The following is a 10,549-nucleotide window of genomic DNA, read 5'->3' as shown; positions in this document are numbered from 1 at the left end:
TTTCTTAATAAATTGAATCCAATTAGAAGGTCAGATTCTAATCCTTCAATTTCATAAAATAAATGTCTTGTTTCAAATATATTTATAATATGATAATATTTTATAATTGAATACCCATGAACTGTAGTTACCTTTTTGTATATTGATAATTCATTTTTATTTTCAAAAATTCCCTTTTTTATATAACAAGCAGTGGCTCCTGTATCTATTAAAATCTTTAACTGCTTCTTTGTTTTCCTGTCTATCCTATTTAAATAAGTCATTCCCCTGTAGGGGTCTGGTCTAAAAAATGATCTTCATTAATATTATTTAATCTGGTTATTTTATTAGCTGGTTGATTTACTGTTCCATTTGGTTCCCTTTTTTGAGCTTGAATTTGCTCTCTATTTTGATTTGTGTGATAATAATTAGAACGATTATTATTTTGATAATAATTATTATTATATCTTCCTTGATTATTATTTGCCTGCCAATTATTATTTCTTCCTTGATTATTATTTCCCTGCCAATTATTATTCCTTCCTTGATTATTATTTCCCTGCCAATTATTATTCGGCTGCCGATTATTATAAGGTTTATTCTGGAGTTGAATCGATGGATCAACATCCATTGGCTCGACGGCTTGTTGCTTTTGATTGTTATTTTGATTATTGTTTTGCCAAAAATTTCCCCTTTGTGGCCAATTATAATTTTGGTTATTACTAAAATTATTTCCCATTTTATTAGAATTATTATTTTGTCGTATTTGATTAAATCGTAAGTTGTTTCCCTGATATTTATTTTCATTTTTAAATCCATTAAACCTATTTGCAAATTGAGCACGGAAATTATTTGATTCTAATTCTTGGACCTTTGCCAAAGCATTGGGCAAATCTGGTGGATTTAATGAGAAAAGAGTTTCTGAGATAGATCCATTTAGTCCGGATATAAATATTCGTAGAGCATTGCTCCTTATTATTTTGTTTGTTTCCTTGGTAACTACGCTCTCCTTTCCGTATGTCATTATGGTTTTGTTTATTAATAAAGTCATTTTTTTATTGACTTCATTATAAAATTCTGTAACTGTCATTCGTCCCTGCCTGAGGATACTTAGTTCTGACTCGAGAATATGTATTGGTCGTTTATCGTTATATATAAAGTCCAATATAGATAAGATTGCTTGAAAATTTAAAACGGTGCCATGATTTGTAAGAGCATCATGGGCAGCTCCCATAATTTTATTTCGTAAAATTGTTAAGGCAATAAAATATTGTTCGCTTTGAATTTTATAAAGACTCATTACAGTTTCTGCAGCTTCCCTCCATCCTACATATTGTGTTGGTTCCCCAGTGAATTTTGGTAAAGATTTTACCACTTCAAGTGTGGTATCGCATTTTATAGTTGGGTCAATTGCTTGAATTTTATAATCTTCCACAGTGTTTGCATCTGTGGCTAACCTTCCTTCTAAACCTTCTATTTTCCTGGTCACTTCATTCAACTGAACATTTATTAATCTATTTATTAATTCCACTGTTAAGCCTCCCGCTGTGGCTATACTACCTGCAGAAAAATTTGGTGCTGAACCTCCGGTTGCCATTTTTAAATTTAATTCACCAAAGCTATTTATTAAATCTTCCAAATTGTTTCTTTATTAATTATTAAATCTAGGTTCGCGATTTAACTTACTATTTTTATCAATGTTTATTTAATTTTCTTTTTTTTAATATTTTTTCTCAATTCCCTAATCTTAAATTATAATCTTTTTAAAATAAATAATTTTTTGTTATTATTGAAAATTAATTCCTCACGAAACTGTCCCGATGGGGTCTTCCTTCTATGATGTTGAGGGTATCTTCCTTCTTGAGAATGAGAATGGCCTTCCTTCCTTCTTTAATTTTATTGTTTCTTTTTTTATTTTTATTTAATTTGTATTTTTGTGTTCTTGTATTGTTTTGTTTAAAATTTTGGTCCACCTTTATTTTAAATTCACCTTTAAATGGATTATTTCATTTATTAATTTCCATTTAATTTTTGTTAACGATCACTGCCACTTGGTTGTGCCGTTTGGTGGATGTTTTAATTTTTCCACTAAAAATGTAGAGTTGTTGGCCGCGCGAGCTCCGTTTATATTTAACTTATTTTTCATTAAATAATTTTTTGGAACTTTTTAGACGCAGCCCCACGTTGGGCGCCAATTAAATTTCTTGTTGTTCGATGAATTAAAAAAATACAATTTTTTTATTATATTTATTTGGTGATAAACCTTTTATTCTTAAACACTTTTAATACAAGACACTTGTTGTTACTTTCTAATTTTTTACAACCGATCGCGGTCGCGATAAAAATAGGACTGCCCCTTTATTTCTAAATCTAATCCAATGAACCTCGGCCAGGAGCTTTTCTTTTTGAACTTTAGAACTTCAATTTATGTTTAGATTAAAAGCTTAGGATGAAACTGTTGCATCTCATTGTGAAATTCAATTATGCTGACCGATGCAATTTGGTGGGAACTTGAAACGCAAAAGGGCGCAATTGATTGGGATTCAAACGGAAGCTGATGTTTACTTTAATTTTAATTTGCGCTCAAGATGAAACTGTCGCATTTCATTGTGAAATTCAATTAGCAATTGATTTGGCTTTGAACGGAAGCTGATGTTTACTTTAATTTTGATTTGTTTAACTTAGTTGGGGAACCAAGATCGGACGTCAAAGCCAAAGGCAAAGACAAAGGCAAATGCAGAGTGTGAAAATATTGTTTATAAAAGCCATAAGTGGCCTGGTTTCACGGGTTGGATAACTTTCATGGAGGTGAGATGGCTAAGTCGGGGAAAATGGCTAGAACGATTTTTTGAACTACGTAAGGATGTGGTGGAATTTAAGGATCTTGTTCAGTTGTGTCCCCTTGTATTAAGTCAACGAGGGGTCATTGTACGAGAGGTTCCCAGGCAAAGGCAAACACAAAAGGATAAATTCAAAGCGTTATAATTATTCTGATTCCAAGATTAACAAGGGTATGATAAAGTGCAAATTTCGGTAGACCGGCGGCGTGCGTTCAGCGTTGTTCGACCGTGCAGACTGTTGGTTCTGGTTGCGTTTCCTTTTCTCTGCCCTCGCCCTACACAGGTCCAGATGAGCGAACGATCAGCTGATCGGTTCGCTCTCAAACTATCGGGACAAGCAGTAAACTGAACATGCCGCCCGCTAATGCTAGACCTAGCATGGGACATCCTCGCTTGTCCGGGTTCTCCAGGCTGTGGTAATGATAAGCGAGCTCGGATGCGTATCCTCGGTATCTAATATGGAGAGATGAGAGCAAGATGTGTGCGCAAGATACAGTCTATAAATCGAGGTGAGTGCGTCTAGGCGCGGATTGGCAGAGGACAGAGCTTTGCTACGGATGGCTTCAGCTGCCCCTGCTTAGTTTTAACTGTCACCACCCGGACCAGTGCGTCCGTCCCTGGGTGCACCTCCATAACACGCCCGAGCAACCATTGCGATGGGGGAACCTGTCGTCCTTGATAATGACAAGGTCGTTAAGCTGAAAGCTTTCGGTCTCCTAACACCACTTTGGCCTTTGCTGAAGATGCGCTAACCAGTCACGACTCCAAGCCTTCCAGAAATGTCGTATCATCGTCTGCTGGATGAGGAACTGCTCTGCGAAGGATCTGGATTGTGGTTGATATTCCGGCGGCGCCAGCATTGAGTCTCCGATGAGGAAGTGCGCTGGGGTGAGCACTTCTAGATCGTCCGGGTCAGCCGTGAGAGGACAAGGCGGCCTTGAGTTGAGACACGCTTCTATGCTTACGAGCACCGACGACAACTCTTCGTAGGTAAGCCGACGATCTGCAATGACTCTCTTTAGATGGTGTTTAACCGACTTTACATTGGCCTCCCAAAGCCCACCAAAGTTAGGTGACAGAGGAGGATTGAAGTGCCATGTTATGCGCTGCGATGCAAGCTTGGGGGCGATGAGCTTCTCGTAATCCGCTTGAAGCTGACCTTACACCGTCTTCATTACATTGTCTGCACCAACAAAGTTGGTACCGTTGTCACTGTAAAGATGCTGAACCATTCCTCGTCGCCCGGTGAACCTGTCCAGAGCCAGTAAAAAATGTTCCGGGGTGAGACCTGTCACCGCCTCCAAATGCACCGCCTTGGTTGCGAGACAAATGAACACAGCGATGTATCGTAGACGCGCTGCTTTAATCTCTATTGCGCCTGTGTAGTCGACACCAGTGGCAATGAATGGTCGACTAGGAGGGTTGACTCGATGAACGGGCAAGTCTCCCATAAGCTGAGCCGTAGTAGTTGGTCGCGTTCTGAAGCGTATGACCCTTCGAACTGCTTGCCGTCCTGTCAGGATCCAAAAACGCTGACGCGCGTGTGCCAAAGTCAACTGCGCGCCTCCGTGCAGGGTTAGACAGTGAGAGTGACGTATTACTAATTCGGTGAAATGATGAGAGCTTGGCAGGATTATCGGATGACGACGTTCGTGCGACAAACTAGAATGGCGAAGTCGTCCCCTCACCCGCAAGATGCCTTCCTCTAATATCGGCGACAAATTTAATAATTTGCTCCGCGAGGGCAACCGTTTGGAGTTCCTTACTGCAGACAAGTCGGTTGCGAACGATTCGCGCTGTACGATACGCACGACGGCTAATAAAGCGTAGTCGAGCTCTTCAGTAATTAAGGGCCCAAGGCGTCTGTCTACCTTGCCGGACGCGCATGATGTAGCCTGTGACTCGTAAAGCCTGGCTGAGTGTTGAAAATCTCTCAAGAAACGACGGCTGCGGGACTGCATGGTGAACTCGCATTTTTGCCACCCTTGCCTCTAAAGCGGCGTCGTTAATGCCAATTTGACCGAACTCTGTCGATGGCCAACAGTCTTGATTGCGTACGAGCCACTCTGGCCCTCGCCACCACAGCTCGAAGTCCTTTAGCTCGATGGGAGTGAGACCGCGTGTAGCGCAATCCGCTGGATTCTCGGTAGTGCTAACGTGCCTCCACTGAATTGGCGAGGAATGATCCAAAACGAAGGCGACTCTATTCGCAACAAAGGTCTTCCATTTATTGACGTCTCCATGCAACCAGTGCAGCACAATTGTAGCATCCGTAAAATAGAAAGTCTGGACCAGAAAGGAGCTCAGAAACTTAGCCATAGTTAGCCACCTCACCAATTTGATGGCCAATACCGCTCCACTTAACTCTGTTCGAGGTATAGTTAAGGGCTTGGTGGGAGTAACCTTTGATTTTGCAGCCATCAGAGATGAATAGCATCTTCCGTCCTGATGCTCTATTCTTAGGTACACAGCGGCTGCATAAGATGTGGAAGATCCGTCGCAAAATGCATGCATCTGCACTGAGGATATTGAAGATGGGGTGTAATGGATCCACCGATCTATGCTTATCTCGCTCTGCGATATTATCAGGAACCGCGTCGTCCCAGTCCACAACCGTCTGCGTGCCATCTGCCTGCTTTGTCTTGGCCATGGTAACCTCCTTCAATATAAGTTTTCCCGAGATGATGACCGGCGCAATGAGACCCAGCGGGACAAACAACCTTGCTATACTGGATAGGATCATCCTCTTTGTGGAGCTGACTGGCATCCCGAAGTTGATCTGGTATTTAAAACAGTCCTTGTTTGGGAGCCAATACATTCCTAAAGCCTTTATGGGATCTGTAGTGTCCCAACTTAACAGGGTCTGAGTGCAATGGTACTCTGACGGAATCGAGAGCAAAAGTCTCGAATCGTTGCTGGCCCACTTTCGCGCGGATTTTATAGCACCCGATACCTGCAACCGTTTATCCTCTGCCTCCTCTATAGTATGTCCTCCAGAAAGAATGTCGTCTACATATATTTCGTTCATCAGCACCTCCTCGGCCATAGGAAATGAAAGCTGCTCATCCTTTGCCAGATGTTGAATAACTCTGATAGCTGTGAACGGTGCTGAAGCCGTCTCAAAGGTCAATGTCGATAACGCAAAAACATTGATGGCTCCATCCGCCGCCCGCCATAAAATCCGCTGAAATTGGGCGTCTTCTGGGTGAACATCTATGCAGCGATACATCTTCTGTATATCCGCCGTGAAAACAAAACGATATTTCCGCCAGTTGAGTATAACCGATGACATGTCGTTCTGCAAAGTGGGTCCGATACAAAGTATATCGTTCAATGATCTCCCGTTACTAGTTCTTGAGGAGGCATCGAATACGATTCTTTGTTTGGTCGAATGGAGTTCCTCCTTGAAGACCGCATGGTGCGGATGCACGCATGAAGCTACATGTATATTCGAAGATGTGCGCTTCATTAGACTGCTCTCACTGCCCACAGCAGGCGCTATTTGCTCAAGCGAAAAGTACTCCTCGATCTCCTCCACATATTTGTTCCACCGCCCCGGGTTGTTCGACAGACGCCTTTCCAATTGAATAAACCGATTCAGCGCCATTTGATGAGATCTCCCCAATACCATTGTTGGATATTGAAGATGGATCCAAATATGTTTTAAAGGGCAATCGTACTACGTAGCGGCCATCCGATCGACGTGCATGCGTTTCCTGGAAAAATGTTTCGCACCATGTATCCTCCTCCGTTTCCGTAGAACGATCAGGAACCGACTCGACTTCACAAAATCGTTTGAGCAATGACTCCGTGTCCAAAGTTACTCGATGACAGCGTAGTTCGGAAGATTTTGTAACTCCTTCTGCTCGCCCCGATAGTATCCATCCCAAACGGGCTATGGGTTCGTCGGGCAATCCAATCTTCGTGTCTGGCAACATGATTTGTGCCAACAGGTCCACTCCCAAGATGAGATCAACTCGTTTCGATCTGTAATAACTTGGATCAGCCAACGGGAGCCCTTGGATGTGATCCCATCGCTTCGGCGAGAAGCTGAGACTGGGGAGGCCGGATGTTACGGAATTGAGCACATATGCGGAATCAACATCTAAAGAAAAATTGGAATTAATAATACTGTTGGTTTCAAGGTTGACCGTATACTTGCAACGACGACCGCCCCCTTGTCCTACCCCAAAAATGGATGCTCTGACGGCAGATCGTTTCAAATGAAGGGACTGAACAACGTGTTCAGATACTATGGTTGCCTCAGATCCTTGATCGACGAGAGCGTTTATTACTGCTTGCAGGCCGTTGGTCGGGTTTCGTACCATAATACGAGCCGTAGCGAGAAGTAAATTTTTCGATGAAAGATTGGATGACGTCGCCGAATGACATCTGTAAGATGCGTGCGGATTTTGATCCGACCTGGACTGTATGTTGTGTGCAGACACTGTTTCTCTGGATGCCGGCGTCACAAACTGCGGTGTCGGCGGCCGGGCAGGATGCGATTGAGCGTGGTTCGAAGGCTGGTTCTGAACCGGAACCGGGAAATGTAGCAACGTATGATGGCGCTGACCACATGCGACTTGCTCAAGCAATTGACGCATAATTTAGCCCTACTGACTATGTCCTTGCGCTTGTAACAGTCCAGCGCCAAGAAAGGTGGACAGCGATGCAGGATGTGGTCGCCGCCACAGTGATAACAAGGGTTATTCTAACGCCTTGGTTGTTCCTATGCATTATGCACTCGCACGCGTTTGATCGGGTCTGTTGAACCTGGGCCAGCATTGGAGTCGTACGACGAGCTTCGATTCTCAATCGCATCCATTATGACTAGTCGATCGTTCAGAAATGATTCCAAGTCCCTATAGGATGGAACCGTTGAAGAGCTACCTTGGTGGTGCTCCCAAGCGTTGTGGGTCGCCTTGGGCAGCTTCGATGCTAAGTAATGCACCAACCAGTGCTGCGATTCCCCGCCCAAGGCTTGAACGCGGCGGAAGGCAGCTAGGCAAACATTGACCGTGCTTAGCATCGACCGCAGAGAGTCGGTGCTGTCCTTTTGCAATCTGGGCAGCGCATAGATTGCCTTCATATGGTGTGAGAAAACGAGACGAGGATTGTTGTACCTTTTGATCATCATTCCCCAAGCCACTGCATAATTTACATCCGTGAGCTGCATCTGACGAATGTCATTATCACGACTGATGGGCAACGACTCCTTGAGAAAGTGCAATCTTTGGACATTGCTCAAATTGTTGTTGTTATGAATTAGACTTGTGAAGGCGTCGTAGTAGCCTGGCCAGTCCACACACGCACCGGAAAATTTAGGCACCGACATTTGCGGCATGTTTACTCGCAACTCCGGGTCGGCGTTCCCGGCAGCTGCTGTCGGCGTAGTATTTTCTGGTCCAAGCCTGTCGAAGTCTTCGGCGAGAGCGCAATAAGCGTCCATATAACGCTCCTCGAATTCTGATTGGAAATTATTCGTGGCGTAACTTGAATCACTAAATCCATCCAAATTAACGATCACCGAGTGCGTCTCCCGAAAAGCGTTTCGTAATTCCTCCACTTGGTCCAGCCTTTTTTTGAGATAAATTTTAGTTTTCCTCGCCAGCGAATCTTTCCTAAAATTCTGTAACACAGACCTGAGAGCTTGGTGACGATCTGATTGCAGATTCACCAACTTGTCCAAATCAACCGACTCAGGTTTCATGTTGGCAGGTGTAAGACTAAGGCCTGCGCAACTCACCACCCCGAATAATTATGTAATAGATAAATCTGTAATACTTGTCTCGCACACAACTTGGTAACTCACTCAGCTTGCATACCAGAACCACACCACAAAGAGGAAGGGAAGAGATAACGGCGCTTTGCAAAGTCCGGGTTGCCGTTGTTGCGCTTATGTATCGACGTCTTCTTTGCACTGCTCCGTTGAGCCGGCGTGTCGATCTGACGCAGCCGCGATATATCGAAATTTATTTAACGGAATTCTAATTAACCTTTTACGAACTGTATTTGCTTTGCAGGTTCCCCTCATGGGCCACCATGTTCAGTTGTGTCCCCTTGTATTAAGTCAACGAGGGGTCATTGTACGAGAGGTTCCCAGGCAAAGGCAAACACAAAAGGATAAATTCAAAGCGTTATAATTATTCTGATTCCAAGATTAACAAGGGTATGATAAAGTGCAAATTTCCGTAGAACGGCGGCGTGCGTTCAGCGTTGTTCGACCGTGCAGACTGTTGGTTCTGGTTGCGTTTCCTTTTCTCTGCCCTCGCCCTACACAGGTCCAGATGAGCGAACGATCAGCTAATCGGTTCGCTCTCAAACTATCGGGACAAGCAGTAAACTGAACAGATCTCAATATGACTTCGATTTTTTAAAAGAAATAAAGTCTAAGCCTTGGGTTTTTTACAGATATAACAACACACCTCAATTACCTTAACAGTACTCTTCAAGGCCAAAATAAGAACATTCCATTGAAGGATTAAAAAAAAACCAAGTGTAATTTAGTTTGACTTGCAACTTGATAGATTATATTCTTTTCCATTCTTAAAATTAGTTTTTTACGAATTTAAAATTGCTACCTATGATTTCACATTATTTCAAAACCATATTAGTTCTTTAAAGAAGTAGTTTAGATATTTCTTAGATCCCAATGCCCTGCAAAATACTTAATCAAAATGCGGAAGTTCAATTGGAATTATGTGACCCACAATCCGATAAATAAATAAATAAATAATCCGAAATAAAGGCATGCTATTTAATAGGAATTTCTGGAAATTGGAAGGTGCCAAAAATATGTTCGGAAGCTTATATATTTGTGAAAGTGGTTTTTCAACATGAAAACTAATTAAAAACAAGAAAGGAAAGCTAACTTCGGGCGAAGCCGAAGTTGATATACCCTTGCAGAATATTCTGTAAATTATATTCTCCAAAATTATTTATATGATGCATTCTTAATACTCATAAAAAATCCCAACTTCCTAACTTTAAATACACCAAAGTTATGTCATTTCCGATCAATCAGTTATATGGCGGCTATAGGCTATAGTCGTCCGATCCTTATGAAATTTGGTAGGTCAGACTGATTAGCCAAAAATAAAACCCATAGAAAATCTCAATTTCTTAACTTTAAAAACACCAACGTTATGGCATTACCGATCGTTCAGTTATATGGCAGCTATATGATATAGTGGCCCGATCCGGCTCGTTCCGACTTATATACTACCTGCAATAGAAAGACAACTTTTGGAAAAGTTTCAAACAGATAGCTTTAAAACTGAGGGACTAGTTTGCGTAGAAACGGACGGACGGACGGACGGACAGACGGACAGACGGACGGACAGATGGACATAGCTAGATCGACTCTCCTGGTGATGCTGATCAATAATATATATACTTTATAGGGTCGGAAATGTCTCTTTCACTGCGTTGCAAACTTTTGACTGAAATTATAATACCCTCTGCAAGGGTATAACAAGAAAGGAAAGCTAACTTCGGGCGGAGCCAAAGTTGATATACCCTTGCAGAATATTCTGTAAGTTATGGTATTTCAAATCGTTCCGTTATATGGCAGCTATAGGATATAGTCAGCCGATCCTTATGAAATGGTAGGTCGAATTGATTGGCCAAAAATAAAACCCATTGAAAATCCCATCTTTCTAACTTTACAAACACCAAAGTTATGGCATTGCCGATCAATCAGTTATATAGCGGCTATAGGATATAGTCGG

The 10,549-nt window shown here is 42.4% G+C and overlaps 1 protein-coding gene across 1 annotated transcript; it reads right to left on the bottom strand.

The window, feature by feature from the left end:
• Positions 1-3,535: 3,535 nt before the first annotated feature.
• On the bottom strand, positions 3,536-8,529 carry LOC123037303. The gene is made up of 7 exons (XM_044457366.1): positions 8,462-8,529; positions 7,593-8,395; positions 6,555-6,924; positions 5,223-6,394; positions 4,691-5,185; positions 3,998-4,635; positions 3,536-3,925 (listed from the first exon to the last, which is right to left on the bottom strand). The coding sequence occupies exons 1-7, from the start codon at positions 8,527-8,529 to the stop codon at positions 3,536-3,538; spliced, it is 3,936 nt and encodes a 1,311-aa protein (XP_044313301.1).
• Positions 8,530-10,549: the final 2,020 nt, after the last annotated feature.

Source organism: Drosophila rhopaloa, unplaced genomic scaffold (assembly GCF_018152115.1).
Source record: "Drosophila rhopaloa isolate 14029-0021.01 unplaced genomic scaffold, ASM1815211v1 contig_155, whole genome shotgun sequence".
NCBI classification, from domain to species: Eukaryota; Metazoa; Arthropoda; class Insecta; order Diptera; family Drosophilidae; genus Drosophila; species Drosophila rhopaloa.
This window is presented reverse-complemented; position numbering and strand designations above follow the sequence as displayed.